At 38.5% G+C, this 25,862-nt stretch overlaps 1 protein-coding gene across 1 annotated transcript in view; it reads left to right on the plus strand.

The window, feature by feature from the left end:
- Positions 1-3,874: 3,874 nt before the first annotated feature.
- Positions 3,875-25,862, plus strand: part of Galnt1 (polypeptide N-acetylgalactosaminyltransferase 1) — a 44,712-nt gene continuing 22,724 nt past the window's right edge. Inside the window, exons 1-5 of the mRNA XM_038330224.1 lie at positions 3,875-3,968; positions 4,692-4,746; positions 10,242-10,485; positions 11,639-11,813; positions 21,827-21,993. Of these exons, the coding sequence (XP_038186152.1) occupies positions 10,347-10,485; positions 11,639-11,813; positions 21,827-21,993 (481 nt within the window). The 5' untranslated portion in view covers positions 3,875-3,968; positions 4,692-4,746; positions 10,242-10,346. The remainder of the gene's footprint in view (positions 3,969-4,691; positions 4,747-10,241; positions 10,486-11,638; positions 11,814-21,826; positions 21,994-25,862) is intronic.

Raw genomic sequence — 25,862 nt, forward strand, 5'->3', positions numbered from 1 at the left:
GAAAGTACAAACACAAACTCACAATCTAAAAAGTTTTAAAAAAAACCTTGAAGTTGGCGATTTAATCAGCAGAGCAATGAAAAATATAATCAAATACTCCAAATGCGGTTCAGATATAACACATAAAATTTTTATTTATTTGTTTGTTTGTTTGTTTGTTTGTTTATTTTTTGGTTTTTCGAGACAGGGTTTCCCTGTAGTTTCTAGAGCCTGTCCTGGAACTAGCTCTTGTAGACCAGGCTGGCCTCGAACTCAGAGATCCTCCTGCCTCTGCCTCCCGAGTGCTGGGATTAAAGGCGTGCGCCACCACCGCCCGGCTAACACATAAAATTTTTAAAAATGTATTTTTTTTCTCAACGCAGGGTTTCTCTGTAGATTAGACTGCCCCGAATTGAGTGCTGGGATTAAAGGTGTGTGCTGCCATGGCCCATAAATATATATTTTAAAAAAGATGTATTTATGTGTATGTGTGTGGTGGTTTGAATAAAAATGGTCCCCATAGACTCATGTGTTTGAATGTCTGATTTCCAGTTAGTAGAATTGTTGGGAAGGACTAGAAGGGTGGTCTTGTTGGAGGAGGTGTGTCACTGGGGGAGCTCTCTCCTGTCTGTCTCTCAGCTACTGCACCAGCACTGTACCTGCTTGACTGCTGCTATTGTCCCCGCCGTGGTGATTATAGATCAGCCCTCTGAAACTAGGAGTGAGCCCAGTTATAAGGAAGCAGTTGGTCTTTGTGCTGGCTAGTTTTATATCAACTTAACACAGGGAATAGTCATCACAGATGAGCGAACATCAGTTGAGAAAATGCCTCCATAACACCAGACTGTCAAAATTAGTTAGATTACCTGCATTCAGTAAGGTGTAAGGAAAAAAAAAATAGTAGACAAATTTGGTTTTACATTTTAAAAGTCTACTACTAATGTAATTATCCATACAAGCAGTTTAAATGTTGTTTCCCTTGCTTTTGGTATCTAGATTGAGCCCAGGACCTTATACTAGGCAGTGCTCTGCCATTTAGCTTTAAGATACAGAAAGTTAATTTATTAAATCTTTTATTGAAGGAATGTGTGTCTTTGGATTGTGTTATGTCAGCTTTTCATGCTGTAATAAGTAAGGTAAGCTGGCTTTAAGAGAGCAGAGACTTAAGTTGACTCATGATTTCAGAGGTCTCAGTCCAGAGTTGATTGTCTTTATTGATTGGGGCATATGGAAGCAGAGCTGGAAATGTGTGATACAGCTGGGAAATAAAAAGAGAAATAGGAAGGGACCTTAGTCCCGGTACCCCTTGAAAGGCACCCTCCAGCTCTATGACTACTGCCTCCAACTAGTCCCCCTTCTTAAAAGGTTCCACCACTTCCTAATAGCAAAACTGACTCTTGTGATCAAGATTTGCACTGCAGGTCATTATGACAATATTTAAGATCCAAATGATAGCAGGCAGGCAGGGCAAAATTTTAAGAAAAGTTATATAAGTAAACCAAAAGACATCATAGTCATTCTAAAGATTTTTTTTTAAATAAAATCATAGAGGAGGAAAAAGACTAATTTCTTGTGAAAGTGCCAATTAAACCATCATTAATGTATAAATTTATTGGAGTTTTAGAGAATGAATATTTTAGAAAATGATTTGTTTATCCTTGTAGAACCAACAAGTTAATTCAAAATCTACTTGGAAGCAAAAAGTTAAGATTGGCCAAGATATTTTAGAAGTTAAGTGCTTATTGTATGAGATTTTAAGACTTAGTGTAGGACCTGGATATGTATGTAGCTCAGTATCAATACTGTTTTAATATATGTGAAGCTCTGAGTTTGGTTCTGGTCCCTAGTATTGACAAAAAAAAAAACAAAGTAGGGGGAGGGGTTTAAAACCTTTATAATTGGGGTACTACAGTATTTGGCACAGGTAAACAGAAAGCAAAGAAGGTGGTTGTGAGTCAAAAGCAAACTCGAGTCTTCTGGAAGAGCAACAAGCATTCTTAACTGCTAAGCCATCTCCACCCCTCCATTTTCCTTTTGATGTCCCTTCAGGTTGTCAGTCTTTTCTTGGCCTTTACAGACAGTACTGCAGTCCTGCCCTTATACACATGTGGGTATGAACCTGAAGGTTTGATTATGAACTACTATGGTGCTTTCTTTAGCTTCACTAGATACTGGCTGTTCCTTTCTTCAGTTGCCATCATTTTTCTCCACCATTTTCATTATTCTTTCTTCCTCTTTTGCTGTTAGTGCTGGGGATTGAGCCCAGAGCCTTGCCCATCCTAGAAGAGTGCTTCCCGCAGAGATAAGTTTCCGACTCTGGTTGCTTGCTTTGATTTGTAAAAATTTTTAATATATCCTAATACTAAAGTCCTGTGTTGTGAAATATTTCCCATTCTTTGACTAATCTTTTAACAGCATATAATGTCTTTGGTTGAATTAAAAAGTAGTTTTTGTGTAGGTGGAAGTATTTGCTTTTTTGTGCCTAGTAGAGTTCCCTCTTTCAAAGATCGGCATTTCTGCAATTTCTTTCTGTTGACTGCAGATCATTGTTCTTGTTTCATCTGAAGATCGTAACTGTTCATGGGCAAATTAGTGTAGCATAGTTTGCACTTTGCATACACATTTCTATACTTTTACTGAAAGGACCTTGTAGGATCTTTATGTTTTTGATTTTTGTCTTATGAAGGCCACATGCCAAGCACATGCCACTTCATTAAATGTCACACCTTATCTTTTAATGGCCATGCTTTGTCTTTTTATTATCTTAATCTTGATAACATTTGTTTTAATTGTGCTCTGAGGATGTCTCCACAGCAGAGACAAAGGAGTCGGGGTGGGTAGTAAAGAAGTCTAAAGACTGGAAACCAGGAGAATTCTTTTTTAGTTTCTACCCTGACTGTTCTAAACATAATTAAAGATGGTTGAAACATCAAGTACATTGTGGCTGAAAAAGAGATTGATTGGTGATGTTGGTAGGACATTAGTGATTTCATCAAGAAGCCATTTCACTGATAAGAAGCCACACCAGAATGTAAAGACCACTTGCACAGAGGAGAGTAGATAATTTGAGGGAAATAAGGCATAATTATGGAGTAAGATTGGTAGTTTGGCAAAAATACAGAAGAAACCTTTCTAAACTTTGAGAATTCCATGACTAGAAAATAGTGTTAGCTTCTGATTCGGGGAAGTTCCTGTTGGGTTCTTTATGTCCCAGAAACTGCTCCCCAGAATGATAATGTTCGATGCTGTTTTTTAGTGTCTAGGTTTTTGGCTACGGGAAACCTAACATACACTCTTTCCTAATGTTTAGGCATTTGTGTTGAAGTGATAAAAGTGATAGAAGATGTTACCCTGGGTATTACTTTTCAGATGCCTTAGAATGTAGCCAAGAGTTCCTGTTCGCCATATATCTTTGAACTATGAGCTCCTAATTCTGTTTGCTATTGACAGACCATTATGCATTTTCCTGCTTCTTTTAAAGCTCAGTTTATGCAAATATATCTTTACGTTTTCCCTATCATATACTTTTGCCTTTTCTGTATCCATAAAACAAATTGATACTTCTCCTCACCAGTTTTTTCTTCCTTTTTTTTTCCTTTTTTTCTTCCTTATAATCTGTATCTTCTCATACTTTTTTTTTTTTTTTTTTTTTTTTTGGTTTTTTGAGACAGAGTTTCTCTGTCTGCTCTGGCTGCCCTGGAACTCCCTTTGTAGACCAGGTTGGCCTTGAACTCAAAGGGATCTGCCTGCCTCTGACCTCTGAGTTCTGGGATTAAAGACATGCTCCGCCCCACCCAGCATCTTCTCTGCTGCTAGACAGATCCTCTATTTACACTTTCATTTTTTCTTCACAGGATGTGTTCTGATCTGAATTAATGATTGTAGCTTGAAAGGTGTTCTTGGGATTTTTGATGTAGGAGCACAGTGCCTCATCACCGAGAGTTTTAGCATCTCACTAGGAGGTTCATATGAAGGAAGGAGATTTCGAGGTTGGTCTGGCTTCTTGATACCATGGTCCAAATGCTTTCCACAGATTCAGTTTGCCATTCTCAGCACCATAAAGTCTTTTTTCCTTATGGCTTCAAGATAGCTTTAGGACTTGAAGTATGTGCTGATTCAGAGTATCTAGAGGGAGAAAGAAATGTTTCTCCTTTGTCATCTTTCCCCCCAATACTTTCTGACAGATTTCCCTACAGGTCCCATTGATCATGCTTTAGTTTTGTGCTTTGGCAAGGTAAATAGAGTGGCTGTGGTTGGCATGGTCCAATCAGGAATAGATGGTCTAGTAGAGAATTATCATTAGAATTCCACTGGAGCCTAATATGGTGAAAATTTTGGGTGTGAAATAAGGAGTAAACAGTATCCACTGCAGATGCTGTCTACCTGTCTTTGGCCTTCTCATTTGAAAAGTTGATGCATCATAGTTTTCTAAGAGAAGAAAAGATAATTTGTTCTATTTCCATTGAGTTTGCTGTTAGTTGTTAGTTCTCAGTAACATTATATATATATATATATATATATATATATATATGACATTAACTGGAGTGCCTATTCCCCAGGTACTTTACTTGGAGAAGTAGCTGAATAATTAATGACCCTTGTATTCAAATGGGTGGCTGGCCTACAGTCGGGTGTATAGGATAGTGGAGGAAAGGGAACAGGAAAGAGTTACTTTGAAATTTACTGATTTTAGGAAATTTATTTTTCAACAGATGATGTGAAACATGTGGGTTTGTGATATGAATTCATTTGAAAAGCCTCTTTGGGGTAAGTTGATAAAATTGGAAATCGGTGACTTCAAGGTTGCACTTCTCCATGGATTTTAAAATATGCGTTGTATTTTATGTCTTATATGTGCATTGGAAGGTTTTTGTTGTTGCTGCTTTTTTTGTTTGTTTGTTTTGGTTTTTCTTTGAAACAGTCCTGGCTGCCCTAGAACTCACTCTGTAGACCAGGCTGGCCTCAAACTCACAGAGATCCGCCTGCCTCTGCCTCCCTGAGTGCTGGGATTACAGGCTTGCGCCGCCGCCGCCACCACCACCACCACCTGCTTGTTTGTTTGTTTTTGTTTTAGACAGCATTTCCCTCTGTAGCCCTGGCTAGCCTCAAACTCACAGAGCTCTATTTGCATTTTTTCCTCCCTCACCTTCAAGCCGGTGTTAAAGGCATCATGCTTAGCCGTAGAAGGGTTTTTATAGTCCCAGCACTGCTTTATTAGTGCATTTATAGTTATTTCTCATTAGCAAGTCAGTTTGAAGACTAAATGAGGACCAGGTTCAGAAAAGAAGTCTTTAGCTAGAACTAAACTTACCCATAATCTTCTCTAGTGACTGAGAACTAATTCACAGTACCAGTGTGAAGATACTGGAGTAGTTTGTGAACTTCTCTTTATAGCATTTCAGATGGTCATTTTCATTGCATCCATGTATATATAAAATAATCCTGATGGTTTCCTCTAAGAAAGCACCTTTAGAAATACCATTTATTTAGTGTATATTATTGCAGTGGAACTATAAAATGGGTGTATTTTTTTAAGAAGCGGCCATGCGGGTTTTGTTTGTCGCAAATAAAGTAAACTGACCCTGCTAAGACCACATAACAAATAAGTGTTAGAACTGAAATTTGAGTTTAAACATTTGGCTTAGTAAGCATTTCCTTTTGTTTTAATATGTCAGTTGTACTGGGGCTCCTTAGGCTACTCCCAGATCTTCTAATTGGCCTGGAGGACTCAAATGGCTTCAGTATAGGAATACTAGCAACGGAGATACATTGCAGCAAAAGGACACATTTAAAATCTGGAGGAAACCAGGAGTAAGCTTGTAAGCATTCTTTCACTGAGGGACAGCAGAGTGTGATTAGTTTCTCCAACAGTCGTGACAACACATGGAATATTTGTAATGGATTAAATAAATATGCTGCGGATCCCCGAGTGGCTGCAGTGGCAGAAATGCTGCAGGTCGCTGCAGGTCCCAAGCAGCCCGAGATGGATGGATAGGCATGCCATGCAGAGTGAGGTTGGATATTTATTAAGTGGGTTATGGAAGGGAAGGGGAAGAAGGAGAACAGAGAGACAGAGACAGAGAGAGAGAAGGGAGAGACTGCTCATGCCCTAGGTTTTTTATTGGGTTGGGCATGTAAATGTACCTTATATCTAGCACATACCAAAATTCCAAAATCACAGAAGGGAAAAGGGGGTGTTTAACACAAACCAGATTGTATAGTTAAGGCACAGTAGGGCACACTTCTTATTTAGAAGAAGTTTTATATCACTGTAGAGAACTGTTTATAATTCAAATTTCCTGATTTGAGGTAAGGGCCAACCTTGCTACGCTTTCCTAAGGATAACAATTTCAGACCTGCTTTGGTAACTTCATCCCTATACATTGATTTATTCATTTGAAGAAGTAGGAACTGTGGCAAACCAAATTTTTAATGTCACATGTTTTGAAGGTCTCAGTTGTTACTGATTTGTTTTTTGTTTTCATTTTTTTAAAAAATTTAATTTAATCTTGTCTTTTAGATAGGGTTTTCTGTGTAGCCCTGACTTGTCCTGGAGCACACTCTGTAGACCAATCTGGCCTCAAACTCAGAAATATGCCTGCCTCTGCCTCTGAGTGCTGGTGCTTGTCTACTACTGATTTATTAGGAAACTTGCATGACCTCTTGGGTAAGATTTATCATCAAAAGATAGTGCTGCAGACAACAGGAAGACAAGCACTCAGGAGGCAGAGTCAGGCGAATCTCTGAGTTTGAGGCCAGCCTAGTCTAAAAAGCGAGTTCCAGGACAGCTAGAGTTGTAACACAGAAACCCTATCTTGAAAAACCAAACCAAAACCAAAGGAATAGTGAAAAAGGTGACCAGTCAAGGTGGCTTAGTGGGTTAAGGCACTTGCTTCTAAGCCTGAAAACCTGAGTAACTCCTATTTCTTGCCTAGATCCTCAAAGATAACTTACTTTATGTTCTGAACTTAGAACCCTTCCACATAATAGAGAACTGATTCCAGGAGATTGTCCTCTGATCTCCATCATTCTCCCATACACACACACACACACACACACACAAGTGTAATCTGCTTTTAATAGTTATAGTTGAGAAGATTTGTTTTACTATATGCCAAGAATAAGCTAGTTATTATAATTTAGATAGCTTTTTTGGATAGGAAGAGACAGACTGGTTAGTGGAGCCAAACATAGAGACTCACAAACTTGATTTACAGTACGGTGAGTATTGCTTACTTTTAGGAAAGGATGACCTGTTGTTTAAGTAAGTGGAGACAATTTATCGTTTTGGGAGACAGTGACATTAGCCCCTTACTTAAATAGGAAAGGTAAAATCTTTGACATAAAAACTTTCATTATGGGGGCTGGAGAGATGGCTCAGAGGTTAAGAGCACTGGCTGCTCATCCAGAGGTTCTGAGTTCAATTCCCAGCAACCAGATGGTGGCTCACAACCATCTGTAATGAGATCTGGTGCCCTCTTCTGGCATGCGGGCATACATGGAGGCAAAATGTTGTATACATAATAAATAAATAAATCTTTTAAAAAACTTTCATTATTAATAATGATTTCCAGGTATAAGTATTTCTTAAGACCTTGGGAAATTTGAACGATAAAACATTTCATGCCCCAGATGGACACATGCGCCAGTAAGCTCTGCTAAGAATTTCAGCCAGGAGTTCCCAAGGTCCAGTTGAAAGGCAGAAGGAGGGAGAAGCAAGGAAGTCAGGACCGAGGGGTTCGTCCACCAACTGAGGCAGTGTGCCTACCAGTTCTAATGGGAGCTCACCAAATCCAGCTGGACTGGTCTGAATGAGCATGTGATCAAACCGGTCTCTCTGATTGTGGTTGACAATGGGGACTGACTGAGAAGCCATTGATAAAGGCACTGGGACTTGTTTTTATGGCATGTTCTGGCTTTTTGGGACCCTAGCCTATATGGCTGCACTGTTCCCTAGGCCCAGATGTGGGGGGGGGGGGGGTTGGACTTCCCACAGGGCAGGATTCCTGGCTCTCTCTCAAGCTGGGCTGGAGAGGCAGAAGGAGGTGTAGGGGAGCAGGAGGGAACTGGGAGGAGGGAAGGAAGTGTAAATAATTGAATGGAAAAATAAAAATTAAAAAAAATGCAAAAGATCAGAAAAAAAAGAATTTCAGCCAGTATTCTAAGTTATGCTTGTTCTCCTGACCTCTAAATTTGAGACAATAACTCAGCGTGATCACAATAGTACTTTAGTTATCACAACAGTGATTTTTAAATTCTGAGTAGTCTTTCAATGTATAAATGTATAACTTGTGTGCACATCCTTAGTTAGAAATCTAAAATGTTCTCAGATCTGGAACATTGAATGCAGATGAACACTTAAAAGATTTTAGATTTTGGAATATTTCAGATTTTGGATTGTGGAGCTAAACAAATTAAGTCTATGCAAATATTGCAAAATCTGAAAAACTTAAATCTGGAGCAGTTCTTATCCCAAGTATTTTATATAAAGGATGTTTCAAGATACTAAAAAGAAATTGGCACACAGGTTGTTTTGTAGACATATTTTCCTTTTTCCTTAGATGTCTAAATGTGAAAAGACATCCTTTTTAGATATAAATGAACTGACAGTAATATATATTAGAGAAATGCTTGTTAGAGTTTAAAGAATGGGTCTGGGGACGTAGCTCACTTGATTAAAAGGCTTGCCTTGGATACATGAAATCCAGTGTTTGATTCCTGGCTCCATATAAACCTATTAACTGTGGTGCATACCTATAATCCTAGCACTGTTAGTGGTAGGAGGAACAGAAATTTAAGGCCATCCTTGGCTGCCTAGGAGTTTTAGGTACTCTTGATCTACATGAGATCCTGTTTGTTTGTATTTTAAATCCCCTGTATTAGCAGTCAGGTTCTTTGCCAGGTAGTCAGTCTTCCCTGTGAAATTGCTCAAATATAAATGAGTATGCCTAGCTTTTGTGAGAGCTATTGTGCTGCGATACTGTGTTCTGTAATTCTTTCATGTTTTCCTGTAGTTATTAGTAACTACTCACTGCATGTAACACAATCAAATGTCATATTGAATAGGCATGATTTTGAGGCAGAAAAAGTCAGTAGTACCCTTGTTACTCCCCCACCTTGCAGTCTAAGAGAATGTTGTTCTGATGAAAACATACGTAGGCGATCAAAGTCCCTGGTGATGAGAACAGAAATAAATAATAATTCTTTATGCTTACAAGTATCATTTAGTACTTTTTCAGGTAATTTTCTGGCTTTTGTCTAAGAACCTTGTAAAGAACTATCTACATAGTTCATAGATGAACTCACCTGTTCAGAATTGTTCAGATAATCCATCTCTGTTGGCCACCCTTGTGTGAAACTGCCACATCGCCCATCTGCCTGCTTCTTAGGGCATCTGCTTATACCCTTTTCAGCATGGAACACATGTACAAGGTGTTTCCTCTGTTTCCTTGATGGAACACATTTGGTGTGTTTCTCTCCCGTCAGCAGTGACAAGACACAGGCCTTTGCCTTTGAGCCTTTGCGCCTTTGTGTTAGCCACTCAGTGACACTCCTCTCAGACTGCTCCTGAGCTCTTCAAGATAAACATTCACTTGGTGGAAACAGTTTTAGTTATAGTATCCCAAATGATTATTCCGAATTGTGAATGAGTTCTCAGTGATAGAAGAGTGTCATGGAATGGAGAAGAGTGGGAGATAGGAACTAAAGAACTGGCATCATCAGAGTTAAGAATAGGTCTTAGGTCTTAGAATTCCTTCTCTCCCTGCAGTGAGTTCTGACAGTGTTTTCTGGTGAGTATGATTGAAGTTTCTACATAGCATTTGGCAGAAAAAGGAGGACAGGAGTTATACTGAAAAACTGTGCAGTACAGACTGTAGGGAGAACTGGATAGTCAGTTATTGAGGAGCTGGTGTTAATTAATAGTTTGGCTTTTGCCTTAGAATTCAGTAGAGCAGTTGAACAGAAAGGGAGTTAAGACCCATGTTTTGAGAAGACTGAAATAATAGCTTACTGTTGTTTTAATTTACATATCTAGTTACAGGGAAATAAACACATTTTTACATAGTTATTAGCTATTTAGAGTTTTGTAAAGGCATTTTGTATCCTTTGCTCATTTTTCAATTGGATATTGCTCTGTATGAGTTACTTATATAAAAATAGAATTTCTTGTTAATGAGATTAATTCATATCTTAATATTTAAATGTTAAATTAATCATGACCTATTTCCTTGAATTTAAGACAGCCTTTTTTTTCTTTATAGGGTGTGACCATGATTGCTGATGAAACCAGATTGGAATAATTTTCATGATATTTGTATATTTATAAATATATATATTTTAAAATTTTACATTTGACTTAAAGTGCCATGAGAAAATTTGCATATTGCAAGGTGGTTCTAGCCACCTCCTTGGTTTGGGTACTTTTGGATATGTTTCTGCTGCTGTACTTTAGTGAGTGCAACAAGTGTGATCAGAAAAAGGAGAGAGGACTTCCTGCTGGGGATGGTGAGTAGCCTTTTTACAACTGTTTGTTTAAGAATAGAGCTCATTTTTACTGATGAATGATAAAGTTCTATATCTTATGTTTATGTTTAAAATTTATAGCTATATATTTAGATATGCAAAAATTTAAATTTTTTATAAAATATAAAATTTTATTTTGTATAAAAAATAAGTTTATATATAGATTTAAATTTTAAGGTGAATTGTAATCCCTAAGTTCCTATGTTTTAATTATATTTCTAACAATGTTGTGGTTGGTTCTTTTAACAGTTGAATGTTAAAGTGTCATTGAGTTGTTCAGTTTAGTTTTTCATTTAATATTAAATGTTAATTTTCTACAAATTATGTTATCAAACAATATAGGGAATCTCAAAATCAGACTTGTACTGAAGATCTAATGCTATGATGCAAAGTGGAACATGAACGCTTTGTTAGCAGTATCAAGTCTCCTGCTTGCCTATCTTATTCTCTCGGACGGTAGTTCTCAACCTGCCTAATGCTGTGACGCTTTAATACAGTTCCTCATGTTGTGGTGACACCAACTTTAAAACTACTTTTGTTGCTGCTTCATAACTGTAATTTTGCTACTGTTGTGAGTCATAATTTCTTTGTTTTCCAATGATCTTAAATGACCATTGTAAAAAGGTCATTTGATGACGCCAACCCCCAAAGGGTTGTGACCCACACTCTGAGCCTAGTGCCTGAAGTCTTGGCATTTGTTAGGCTGAAAGAGGATCCTGTGTCATGATGAGGATTTTGGCTCATCTGCAGCAGTGCTATGCCCTCAAAGGATTTCAGACAAGTGTTAAGTCATCTAACAAGACTGGGACTTCGAATGAATAGGTGGTTGTCTAGAAGGGAATGGACTAGAAGAGAGACAGGGATAGTAAGGACTAGTTGGAGGTGTTCATGATGGTTTCAAAGAAAGGAAATTTTAAGTTGACCCTCTGCAAAACTATTTAGCATTCTAAAGCTGAGTGGTCTGTGTCATTTCCTCAAAGTGGGAAAACTGCACAGCACCTTGGAGGCGTGAACAGACTGTAGACTCCAGAAGAGGCTCTGCTTGTTGAGGGCACAGTTTTAACATGGATGTTATTAACAAAAGCAAGAGGTAATTGTTATGAAATTGGTATCAGTTAAGCATATTTCTTATCAGTTCTAGAGCCAGTGCAGAAGCCCCATGAAGGTCCTGGAGAAATGGGGAAACCAGTCGTCATTCCTAAAGAGGATCAAGAAAAGATGAAAGAGATGTTTAAAATCAATCAGTTTAATTTAATGGCAAGTGAGATGATTGCACTCAACAGATCTTTACCAGATGTGAGGTTAGAGGGGTAAGTACATAGTGTGGTCCTAATCATATTTCGATGCAAGGTTTGTCTACATTCCCAAGATATGCTTAGCGCTTACTTTTCTGTCAGTTACTGTTTAATTATACTTGAACTCTAAGTTCAATGCTAATAAAGTAACATTTCAGTATGTTACTGCTCTACTGACTCAGGAACTAGGAAAATGATTACTTCTCTCAATAGATTAGTAGGGGAGTCTAAACATTTATAAAAATAGTCATATGTTCAACCTTTTACAAAAAGATTTTAGGTGCATGAAACTTGAAGCAGTGAAGTTCATAAGTCCTACACGTATAGCTTACTGAATTTTTATGTGTAAGTACAAAGCTGTCTAACATCATCCAAACCAAGATATAACCCCTGAAAATTCTCTTTATTTTCCTTTCCAGTTACTTCTTCCACCTCCAGAGATAACTATTGTTTTACCCCTTGTAAACATAGAAGATATATCTTCTCCATTTTGGAAGAGAAAAAATTCTAGACCTCTATTGCACAACACTGTGCCTTTAGACAGCAGTACCAAATTGCATGCATAAAAATTCTTTAAAAAAGGAGCTGGAGAGATGTGGCTCAGGAGTTAAGAGAGTGTACTGCTCTTCAGAGGACCCAAATTTGACTCCATGCACCTACAGTGAGCAGCTCACTGTTCTGGTGGAAGCATCACCTAATATCCTGGCACCCATATACCCAAAGAGTTTGGGATGATTAGGTGGAAGCCCTGCCTCCCTCTCTCTTTCTCTCTCTCCCCAGACCCTGCCCACTAAGAAAGCCCGACAAATAGCAGCCCCTCCCCCCCAGAACGCCCACCAAGAGTTAGCCCCTCCCCAGGGCTTCTCAAGACCATGCCTACTGGCTATTTAAGACCTGGCCCATAGATCTGCTGTGTGTGTCCTCCTTCCTGTTCTTTTCTTTGCCTTCCTGAGGGCCACCTGGAAGTGTTCTGCTTTGCATTACCTTGTTTATTAAATCTTGATTTATTAATTTGGTCTGATTTGGCTTATTGCATCAGCAGTGGAGCAGTCCAGCAACCAGTGATCTAATACTTAACATCCACAACCACTTATAATTCCAACTTCAGGGAATCTCATTCCTTCTTCTGGCCTTTGAGAGCACGTGCGCGCACGCACACACACACACACACACACACACACACTTCAAAATTACAAAAATAAATCTCAAAATAAAAATCTTTAAGAATGTAGATGTCGTGTACATCTTATAAGTAGGTATTATAAGCATATTTAGAAATTTAGATCAAGACCTTTAATGCCTTTAATCCCAGCACTTGATAGGTAGAGGCAGGCGTATCTTTGGGTGCAAGGCCAGTCTGGTCTACATAGTGAATTCTGGGGATATGTACAAAGATCCCAAAACAAAATAAAACACAAAAAATTTAAATCACATTGTTAGTTCCTACAAAAATATAACTGATACCAGAGAAAAGCAGAAACTGTAAAATATAATTATTAAATAAATAAATTATTTAAGGCCTTTATACACAGACATACATAAATAATAACAAACTTCCATCCACACACAACCTTGTCATTTTATATACATCTAAGGAAAAGCAAAGCCAGTCCTTATTAGAAAAAGAAGGACCATACCAGTGTGCATCATGAAATCAGTGATGGAAATTAGATAAAGGTGTAATAAACAAGGAGTGTTAGCATAATCTCACTGATAGCGTAGATACGGACTTACAAATGAAAAGTGAATTGAATCTAGCAATATGTAGATTGTATATATTCAGTTTTATACCAAGTTGGTATATTCCATACAGGAAGCTACAGTTGCTGATATTTGCTATAGTAACAGAAAAAGGATATGTTGATATGGTTATTTCATGAAATACAGAGAAAATATTTTATAAAATTTGTTGCTGTCAAGATATGCCTTAGGAACTTTAAAAGGAATTTCCTTAATCTGATCTGTAGGGTATCTAAGCAGCACAGCACGAAAGTCTCTTAACGCAAGTACCTATGTTGAATAGAGATTCTGAAAGGTCAGAAGCATGCATAGTGCTCATTATTACTACTTCTGCTCAGTGTTATACTGGATGTCTTGGCCAGGTGAGACAATAAGAATTTGAAAGATACTAAAAGATTTTATTTAAGCTAGGTGTGGTAAAAACTTGGAGGCTGAGGCAGGAGGATTGTGAGTTTGAGGAAAGCCTTGGGATATATAAGCCCTATCACAACCTTATTTTCAACCTCCTACCCCCAATGGATTATAGATAGAACATTATAATCCATAAGTGTTCAGTAAGGTTGAAGGTTTGTAGGTCAGTATTTCTTTTGTTTTGTTTTTGTTTTTTGAGACAGGGTTTCTCTGTATAGCCCTGGCTGTCTTGGAACTCACTCTGTAGACCAGGCTGGCCTCAAACTTACAAAGATCCGCCTGCCTCTGCCTCCCAAGTGCTGGGACTAAACACATGTGCTACCATGCCTAGCACAATATTTCTAAGGAAAAGGTTTTTAGCATGTGTTAGTTCTTTTCAAGCTAGAAGATATTTTTAGAGTATCTTTTTAGAATTACTAGAACATATCAAGTGCACTATTGAGAGAAATTAAATGCCTAAATAAATGAAGAAAATACTTTCATAATCAGTATTATGAAGATTTTGATTCTCTCGTTTGATAATTTAGTATAGTTCTAGTCATAACCATAATCTTGTGCGTGTGTGTGTGTGCTTATAATTTGATTGGTTGATTGTGTCACTGAAAATACAAAGAGCTAGAAGAGCTAGATATTGTTGTTGACTTATCAGAATTTCTTTAAAAACTATAGTAATCAAGATATTGTTATGTTCTTATAAAAAATAAGACAGATCAGTAGAACAAAACAGGGAATTTATCTCACATCTCATCCTTACATGAACACTTAACTGATGACTAAGAGGTCACTGAGTGGCCCTGAAAGGATGATCCTTTAAGCCGCAAATGCCATTGCATGAATCTCGTGTAATTAAGGACAAAAGAGAAACCTTTATTTCCAGCATAGAACGCAATCTGTATTCTGTATATTACTAATATAAATATGAAGGCAGAGCCATAAATTATTAGATAGAATATGTCTTTAAACTTGGGAAAGATTTCTTAAACATCATAAGATGCATACCAAAAAGGAAAGGGGAGTTGATATATTAGATAGGGATCAAATCCAAGGACTTGTTCATGCTAGGTCAAGTGCTCTACAATCAACTTTCTTAAAGCCTATATTCATTAAATAAGAGAGTGGAAGAAAAATAAGCTATTGCTAAAAAGATTATTTGTGGCATTCATAAGTAGTAAAGTGCTCACATCCAGGAATGTAGTTTCTGTATATTGATAAGAAAAATAACCCTGTATAAAAATGAGAGATTTGAGGTGGGTAGTGGTGGTGCACTTTTAATCCCAGGAGGTGCACATTAAACTAAGGAGGCAGAGACAAGTGGATCTCTGTGAGTTCCAGGACAACCAAGGCTACACAGAGAACCCTGTGTAAGAGAAAATAAAAGAGAATGAAAAAGAAAAATTCAATAGCTTCCCTTTTATCTGATCATTTTTATATCCCCCCTTTTTCTTTTCAGAATGAGATCCCTGACTCTAATCTTCCTTGTTTAGTTTTTTCCTGACCATTACCAATAACAACTTGCAGCCAACCTGCCAAATGATGAAAAGCATTCATAACCCACCAAACAACAAAAACCTACCTACTCTACCTCTTGGGAATGTGAGCCTCATATTCTCTAGACTGGTTCCTGTTGTCTGGGGGCAACAGCATCTTCAGGGGACCTTGAGAAAATTGAGATAATGGTCAAGTTATGGGAAAACTGTCCATAACGTTTGTTGGCCAGTTTCTGTGCTGTGGGAAAATATAAGATTTTTCTGTAGTACTGATTAGAATAGTCTGTAAAGCTGGACCATCTCAGTCCCCAGCCTTAAAGCTGTTCTGAAATTAGAACTCTCAGGAAACTGCAATTGAGGCACTCTGAGAGACTGGATCACCTGGGCCACGAATTTTCATTGGATTTTGGTCTCCTTGCTCTGAAAACACATAAACTGTCGAAAGTAACATACATATCTGTATTAACACAAATATGGAATGTGTGCACAAGTTTATGTTTGAGCATGTAAAAATACATCATTTGTCTAGCTTTTTTTATGTTTATTCTTTATGTCTGTAGCCTGGATTTTGAGGGGGTTCCCCCCAATCAAATCTGATCTCTATCAACTTGGAAGGAATCCACAGCTTTTCATTTTCTGTGGAAACAAAAGCATAACCTCTTCCTCAAAGCAGTATATTTTCTGATTTCCATTTTAAAGTTAAGACTATCCTAAATGAAATAAACGACTGGTTTTATTCAGCAGCCCCTTCCATAATCCAGTGTCTCCTAGCAGCTGTTGTTCTCTGTTCATTAGCCTCCAAAAAATTCAAAATTAACACAGTACCATGCAGGATATCTGCATGTTTTCCATCTTCATGTGACTTATCCTTTTTACATTATTTTATTCTCCCTTAAAGACTTTATTATTTATAAGCTTTTTTTATGACTGTCTATACCCATTTTCTTCTCTTAAGCCTACAGACATATTTGAAGCACACTATAACCTGTTTAGAGGTATTTTTTTCATCTGAATCTGTCTTTACTGACCATCTCTAGCCTTCTCTGATTGCGGGAGACAAATCTTAAACTTATATCAGCTGCCACTGATGGAAGACTCTAGCCACAAGCAGCAGTCCCTCACCATGCCTCCGTATGCCACAGAGCACTGACCTGCCTGAGATTACAGGACTAGGAAGCTACATCCAGCTCCTTATCCAGAACTTTTTTTTTCTTTCTCAGGCTGTGTTTGTGTATTTGAGCCCCACGTTGGCCCATTTGTAGACAGACTTTTCTTTTTGAGCTGTCAGCTCACAAAAAAATGACATGAAGACTTACTGTTATGAAAGCTCAGCTTTAGCTTAGGTTTGTTTCTAAGTAGCTCTTATAATTTAAATTAACCCATACCTTTTTAATCTATGTTCTACATGCTCGTTGTCACATCTCCATTATGCCCATCCTGGTTGGCCACTCTGCCTTTCTTTTTCCCAGAGCTCTCTCTGTCCAGAAGTCCCTCCTATACATAGCTACCTCCTGCCTAGCAATTGGCTGTTTAGCTTTTTAATGAAACCAGTCACAATGACACATCTTCACACAATGTAAAGGACTATTCCATACAGGTACATGCTAAAATCAGCATTTATGTCCTTCATGACCCAGCAGTTTCATGCTGATGTATGTTAGAAATGTATATATGCATGCAGCAGGAAGCAAAGACAAAATTTTGATAGCAGTAAGTCTGTATTGGTTCCAGAAGTTAAAATGTCTGAACTTGTATTAGTAAAGTAGAAGGTCTGTCCTGGTGGTGCTTTCTTTTAACCACAGCACTTGGAAAGCAGAGGCAGAGAATTTCTGTTAAGGCCAGTGTCATCTGCATAGTGAGTTCCAGGTCAGTCAGGTGAGACCTTTTCTCAAACAACAACAATAATAAATAAAATAGGAGACTTTGTAGTAGTAGAAATGAACAAAAACTGCATGTCATTCTAAGGATGACTCTTGTCAACATAGTAAATGGAATACACACACACGTGTGTGTGTGTGTGTGTGTGTGTGTGTGTGTGTGTTTGTGTGAAAATCAAAACAGACCAAGTAAAAGTCCTTCAGAACGACACTAGTTTTTGCTTTAGGGACAAATGAGATGATAATAGCAACAGTAAGGATACATCAATGATTCATTCTCATTTAGTGATGGTTACACAGTTGTTTGCTCTGTACTAACTCATTCAGCTCACATTTTTTTTTGGTGTATTTTGTTTCTTTTGTTGTTGTTGTTCTGGGAATTGAGCCCAACTGTAGTAGGAGCTGCAGGCAGGCCTGCTTTTCGTCCTGCCTGGCTTCCGCACGGCTAGCTTAAAACCCGAAATAACAACACACAAACTGTATTCATTTAAACACTGCCTGGCCCATTAGTTTCAACCTCTTATTAGCTGATTCTCACATCTTGCTTTAACCCATATTTAGTAATGTGTGTAGCACCACGAGGTGGTGTCTTACCGGGAAAGATTCAGCATGTCTGACCTGGTGGCTGGCTCCATGGCATCTGTCTCACTGAGGAGAGGCATGGCGTCTGCCTGAGGCATCTGCCTCACTGCCTTCTTCCCAGCATTCTGTTCTGTCTTTCCCACCTACCTATGTTCTGACCTATCAGGCCAAGCAGTTTTCTTTATTAATTAACCAATGAAACAACAGATAGACAGATGACACTCCTACATTACCCAACAACTTTGTTTTGTGTGCTCTGTATTTGCTATATTTTATAATACAATCAATTTGGGAATGAGTGGGATGTGCAGTACTTTACAGCAGTAATCTACAATAAGGCACTATAATGAGGTGAGAGGAGACAGAAAGAGGGTAGTATAAAGTAGTATTTGTGCGTTAATGAAAATGACACAGTTAAGAAGGGAATTTTTGAAGGGGTGTTAAAAGCAAAGGCTTTGGGCGGCTGTAGATGAGAAAGTTGATAGACAAGATCATTCAAGCCCTCTAGAGGGAAAAGCATGATTTTGTAGCCCCGATACTTACAGGATTATGTGTGTATATTGGTACCATTATGGAATTCACTTAGGGTAGCTTTTATCTCTTCTGTGAAATTGGAAACAAAGGTGTAAGTGAGGAGGGCAAGAGTAGTTTTAAATCTGAGATGTGAGAGAGTTTGAAGGAGTTGTCTGGGAAGGTATAATGTTGCTAGACTGTGGGGAGAGCCCACATGAGGATTGTAGGTCTTTAAAATGAGACTCTCCAACCTGGCTGGGCTTTTATGAGCCACATAGAACAACCAAAGCACAGATGTACAACTAAGGCAAAGTTGGATTGAGATGTTTTTTGTTTAATTTTTTTTTCATTTTGTTTCTTTCCTGTTTGCTAATGGGCACAGTTTGAGCTCATACAAATTTCAGTTTCCAGCTATTGCGTTGGAGCTGCACATTTTGTATTTATGTATTCAGTGTAGCCTCTGAGCAAGCTGTAATGGTCAAGGTGTGGATTGACTTTTACTGATTTGTATGTTTGTTCATACATGTAATATAGTTTTGATCTGAGCATTCATATTTTACTTTATTTCTCAGCTGCTTCACCATTAACTCCAGTTTGGTTTTTTTATAACCTTGATAGTGACATAGTCCCAGTCTGGCTCTGCCATTTACTACCTTGTGATTCCCAGACTCTCTGTATCTGTAGTGAGGGGCTGTGGGCTGCTTTCCTGCAGCCCTGCTCCTGATCGCCGGGCTAGCTTGTGCCCCAAAATAATTACACAGAAACTGTATTCTTTTAAATACTGCCTGGCCCATTATTTTCAGCCTCTTACTCACATCTTGACTAACCCATATCGAATAATTTGTGTAACACCATGAATGGTGTCTTACCTGGAAAGATTCAGCATGTCTGTCCTGGTGGCTGGCTCCATCGCATCTCTCTGAGGAGAGGCACGGCGGTCTGACTAACTTAAGAGAGGCGTGGCATCTGACTGAGCCATCTACCTCACTTCCTTCTTCCTGTTCTGTCTACTCCACCCACCTAAGGGCTGGTCTATCAGATGGGCCAGGCAGTTTCTTTATTAATTATCCAATGAAATCATCAGATAGATAGAAGACACACCTACATCATGTATCCCAGAATCCTTATCTGTAAAATAAGGAGGTTAACAAGGGTGATTGTGAGGATCTATCCAGTGCTGTGATATTTCCCAGCACTTAGATTCAGAGGGCCCTTCAGATCCAAAAGTGAGCTCTATGTCCATTGGCGATTCTTGAGACTTCCAAAGAGGATTCACAGTGAAATGCCAAGTCACAAATACAGACTGTCATTGATTCGTCCTCACATTAGAGCTGAGCAGGATCCGCTGTTCAGAGCAGCTCCCTAAATGGAAAGATAGTGTCCCTAGCATGTGACTTGCTCACCACACTTTTAAACCCAACCCCCTTGTTTCTAGAGTATAACTTAACTGGTTTGGCTCATCCTGTATCTGCTTGCAAACTTCACTGTCTTATGAGCTGCCAGGATCATTTTTTCCGGAAAAACACTGGAAGAAAGGATGGCATTGGCCCAGTGTTAAAAATAGTTAAGTAGAAATAGGACCAGTGAATAATTTTTATAATGTGTGATATTAGGAAAGGAACCCTAAAACAAATCCCAGGTTAGTCAGACGCCAAATCCATCCTATGTAGTTCACTCTTAATGCATAAGAAGTAATAATGGCACCCTTTGTTGAGTGCTAATAGTGTAGCAGTTTGTGTAAACGTCATACTTAAATAGTTGTCAAAATCAGACCTTGACTAAATGACCTGTCTCAGGTGTACTTAGGAAGTGACCCAAACAATGATGGATTCCTGGTCTCCATGGCTGTGCTGCTGCTGCTTGTAAGGTTAATCTCAGTTGATCCTACTCTGAGTACATACAGAAGAGTCTTGTAACAATACCAAGCACTGCTTGCTATATACCCAGGCTTCTTATGGTGTGTTCTTTGTTAGTGGTAAAAACTAGTTTTATTGACCAAATTTAGTAGGTTATAAACAATGCATGAAAAGTACATTTCATTTAGAGAGACGTGGAGAAGAGTGTTGGAGTATATGTGATATATATTTTTACCTTGACCTCAGAAATCCTCTTTTCTGGATTCTTTCGTATACTACTACACTGTTAGGCATACGTGGATAATGAGGGGTGAGATTTTGTCATAAATGTCTGATTTGATATGTGTCGTTATACCGTTTACTAGCTGTTAGTTTAAACAAGCTTCTTCATTTCTCTAACCGTAGTTTCTTCATCTGTAAAACTCCTCTAATTTCAGGACCCTAATTCAAAGTTAATTAGCAGGACCTTTGCAGACCAGTGCCCTGAGAGTCAGGCTGACATTCCACTTTAACATTGTTTCAGCATTGAACAGAAAAGAACCTGAAGAAACTTGATCTCTTGCTTGTCTAAGGGACAGCACAGGACTGGAGGGAGCGATTGTTCTCTTATTTTCACTGTTCCTCTTCTTTACTTCCACAGCTTTCAAGCAGTTTTGTGTAAGCAACACAGTAGTGCTGCAGTGAGTAGACAAGAGAAAACCTTTCTTTGACCAGAGGCCCTCTGGTCCCCAGAACATGGGTAGAGTCACCGCTGCTTTCCTCTCTGTGCTTCCCACCACTGCACATAATAGTGCAGATTCAGAAGTACTGATGTCGATTGCTATTGACTAGAAATATATGTTCATAGGATAGGTAGTATGCAAGCAATAAAATAAACTTGAAAGCTGGCTCAGCAGTTGGGAGCTCTGGCTGCTCTTCCAGAGGACCTGGCTTTCATTCCTAGCACCCACATGACTGCTCACAAACCATTGGCAACATCAGTTTCAGGTGATCCAGTGGCCTCTGTGGGTACCAGGTGTACACGTGGTGCACAGATATGTACACAGGCAAAACACCCATACACATAATATAAAACTAAAGCCAGTTGGTTCTTGAAGTACAGTTTGAGATTAATAATATAGCCTTAGTTCATTCTCCATTCAAAGTAATTAACCCAGCCAGGTGTGGTGAATGCTTTTAAATCTTGGGAGGCAGAGGCAGGAGGATTTCTGTGAATTCCAGGCAGATCATAGTTACATCGTGAGTCCCAGTCTCATAACAACAACAACAGTAATAATAAATAATAATAATAATAACAACGTAGATCAACCCCCCCAAAACCTAATCGGGAGAGCTTATTTTAAGAATATCTTAAAGGCAATATCTTTAAAATAATTTTTTTAACTCTCTTACTTTATATCAGTATTATTACACATGCAACATTAGTCAAAACTTAAATGGGAAACCAACTAAGAGTCTTACCATTAGCACAAACTTTATTGTTCTGTCAACTTATCTAGTATAGATTCATTTACTATAGTGTCTTCAGGTTACTTTTATAAAGGCATTTGCTTTGTCTCTAGGTGTAAAACAAAGGTGTATCCAGATAATCTTCCTACAACAAGCGTGGTGATTGTTTTCCACAACGAGGCATGGAGCACACTTCTTCGAACAGTCCACAGTGTCATTAATCGCTCACCAAGACACATGATAGAAGAGATTGTCCTTGTAGACGATGCCAGTGAGAGAGGTAACGTTTACATCGGGTTACACTAACAGTCTGCAAACCTTTGCTTTCAGTTTATCTAAAAATCCTTAGCATTTAAACTCATTCATATAGTGAAAGGTATTCCATTGTAAAACTTAAAGAGTATTACTTTAGTGTTTAATTGTGCTGCATCTTAATCTTATTAGAAAAAGAAATAATGCTTTGAGATATAGAGTTGACGTAGAATAGGAAGAAACCCACACCTTGTTAGAGTTTTTCTCTGTGGAAAACTGGAGATCGCAAATGGAGAATTTAGTTCTGAGTGGCAAGAAGAACCTTTGCAGAAAATGAGGTCCAGACTGGAGTTCTCTGAATTCTTCCTGTTTCCTTCCTTTCTAAGTTTTAGGAATGATCTGTAGTTAGTTGCAGAACGTGATTAAATACAATTAAAGTGTGATGTGTAGTCTGACTCTTTTCTCGCAAATCTCTAGCACGTCTCCTGCTCAGATACCCTTCTGAAAATGTCAGGGTTTTTCCACAGATAGAGAATATCCTCATCTGTCTCATGAAGCACTCAGGAAAAGGTACACTGCTTATTCTGAATCCTTCTTGGAGATTTCATACTGCAGAATGTTATAGAAAAGACGGCACTAAGTTAAATCAGAAACCCAGTGTTTCCCAGTGCTTTGTTTTTCAGCACAGTCCATCCGTGCTACAGCACTAACTAGTATCATGTGCTGCCAGAATTCCTGTTTACACGGGAGAGATTTGGAGAGAACTCCAGGAAATAGGTTTTTACTTTTCTTCATTCCTTTCTTGTATCTGTATGTGGACTTGTGCACATGGGTACAGGTGTCCATGCTGGTCTGAAGAGAGCATCAGATCCTCTGGAGCTGGAGTTACAGGTGCTTCTGAGTCTCCCAGTGTGGGTTTTAAAAACTAAACTTGGATCCTGTGGAGGAGCAGCCAGTGCTCTCAAGCCCTGAACCATCTCTTGAGCCTCCATACCTTTCTTAATGAACTTTAAGCCTCATAGCCCATCATTTTCACCTCTTTGAATGCAACCAGCTTTTTTGCCTGTTCTTTCATTGCATCTGCTGAGATGGTTACAGTCAAATGTTACTCTATCTGCTAGTTGTGTCTATATTGTGTCTATTTTAAAGTAGTTATATTTAGTTATAACATACATTAATTATTGGGAATAGTTTGTGTTAATAGTTTTTTGTTAATAGTTTAGTTTATTTTGCCAGCTTATACAAGTGTAAGTGGAAAAATAAGATCGTTCTCAGGTGTCCTTATTTTATCTCCTTAATCTATTTTCTTTTAGAAAATTAAGTTAATGTTAGAGCTATTATATACAGTAAGCCCTGCTTAATGATAATGATAGTTCTGAGAAATGCATCATCAGATAATTTTTGTCATTGTAGAAATCACAGTATATTTAACACAAATTAAAATGACTGTGATGACACTTATGTTATGCTGCCATATATGCTCCCTATCGTGGGCTGAAACACCAGTCTGCAGCAGCACTTTCCAGTGACTCTTACTTGGTTTATTTATTTGTAAGGAGTTTTTTCCCCTCAGGCAAAATAATTTTATTTTTCTCTCCCCCTCTAAGTAGCCTGTGTGCAATCACATTAGTAAGAGGCAAGGAATTTACATCCAGTAAAGTGAACAATGACTTTTCAATAGTGGCTTTTTTGTTTTTATTTATTGTGCGTAATTATTGCTGTGTGTGAAAGAGAGACAAAGAGACATTGCCTACACACCAAGGTATACAGGTAGATGTCAGAGAACAACTTTTTGTTCTTTCCTTCTGTCACATGGGTCTGTACACGGAAGTCTCTGTCCCATCTGTCATGCAGCCGTCAGTCCCAAAGAAATACAGGCTTATGTTAATCCTAAACTGTTTGGTATATTGCTCAGGCTTATTACTAACTAGCTCTTAAAACTTAAATTCACCTATAATTCTTTCTATGTTTAGCCTTGTGGCACCTTTTCTCTGTAAGGCATTCTCATCTTGTTTCCTTTCATCTGCCTTGCGACTGCATCCCTGCTTTTCCTCTTCTCAGAATTCTCCTAGTATGGTTGGGTCGCCCACCTGTACTTCCTGCCTGGCTGATGACCGGTCAGCATTTTATTAAGCCAAGATGAGTGACAAATCTTTACAGTGTACAAGAACATAGTCCCACAGCATGGGTCACAGGACTCAAACTCAGGTTGTCAGACAAGTACACTTTACCAAACTGAGCCCCTTCACCAGCCTTATTGTAACTTAATTTTTCCCTCATTGTACGGAATGGAAATGAGTGTATTTCTGTTGAATCTTAGAGCACTCACTAAACAGAAAGAGCTATAGCACCATAATAAATTTTGTGAGTGCTTAGAATATTGCTACTGGGGGCACAAAATATAAACTAAATCTATCCTCAAAAACCTTCGAAGTCAGAAATTATAAACAGTTAAAGTGAATGTACAAATGCACAGGACAAATTTCAGCAGTACCCGCAAGTGGCAAATTTCTGACAACGTCATGCTGTGTGGTAGAGTGATGGTTGGGGATGTTTATAGGACGGCAGTCAGTAGGGTATTTAAGGAGGAAGGCTTCTAGTCACCACTACCTCCTCAGGACTTGATGCTTAAAACTGTATGAACTGAAAACACAAATTTCCTAGTGTCCATTGTTATGAAAGTTACAAAGATGTCAGAAGTGCCAAGGAAATTTGTTATAGTGCTACAGAATCATGTATTAAAATTTTTTGTTACCAATAAAAGGGTGTATTAATTAATCTCAACACTCAGGAGGCAGAGGCATTCAGACCTCTGTGTGTTCAAGCCCTCCCTAGTCTACAAAGCAAGTTTCAGAACAGCCAGGGCAGTTACAATGAACTTTGATTACTTTAAGCTATTAGAGCGTATCTTGTACCCCACCACAGATGATTCTGTTCAGCTCTACACACATAGACTAATGCTGATCCATATTTGTACAGATTAAGTGCTCCACACTCCTGCATTCTCTCTAGAGGCCCTTCTGTTGGGTTCTGTTTGCTTGTTGGGTTGGTGTTTTTGAGACAGGGTCTTGCTACAAAGCCTAGGCCAGTCTGACTTCAAGCTTGAGACCCTCATTCCTCTGTTCCATCCCCTAATACTGGGATTACAGGTATCCCCACTGTGCTTGGCCAGTCAGTATTCATATAGTGCTCTGTCCAGCGTAAAATGATGTTAGCCAAGCCTGGAATATAACAAACTGTCACATTGATCAAATTCATGTAATACTCTGAGAGTGTAGATATTCTTTGCTAAAGTCTATGTGACAGCACAACCTTGCAGGCCACTGTGACGATAAACACATTTAAGGTGCGGAGTTTTCACAAACCCACTCATTGCTAGTATAAAAATGTTTTCCTCAGATTGCATTGTCCAAACCTTTTTCCTCAGAATCTGGTTATATTCTTCTCACCTTTTGATTTAGTTCATAAAATCATAGTATTATTTTGAAATACTATTTTTAGCACAAATATTAGGAAATGAGTTAACAGAAAAAGAGATTAGTAATCAGATATAGCCCTGTCCTTTTGAAGGGTTTGGGGTTTCTGATGACATTACTAATGCCTCAATCTGATTCTACCAAATAGAATCACTTTCTTCCCATTTGTCCTCTCACCCCGTCTGACAGGAAGCTCTTGAAGTCTTGCTTTCAGTATTTAAGTATTTAACTTAATCTTTCACCATCAATTGCTGAAGTTTTAGAAGAAAGTCTAAGATTCTGTAAATCAATATTCCCTTCCCTAGATAGATTATACACATCTTTCACTCCTACTGGTTAGAAAGACACAGTCCCATCACCGTCAGTAGTTTGAGATTCACACTTGTCTGACATGGATCTCTCAGTTCCTATCTCTTAGTGT

The sequence above is a fragment of the Arvicola amphibius genome, chromosome 5, assembly GCF_903992535.2.
Source record: "Arvicola amphibius chromosome 5, mArvAmp1.2, whole genome shotgun sequence".
NCBI classification, from domain to species: Eukaryota; Metazoa; Chordata; class Mammalia; order Rodentia; family Cricetidae; genus Arvicola; species Arvicola amphibius.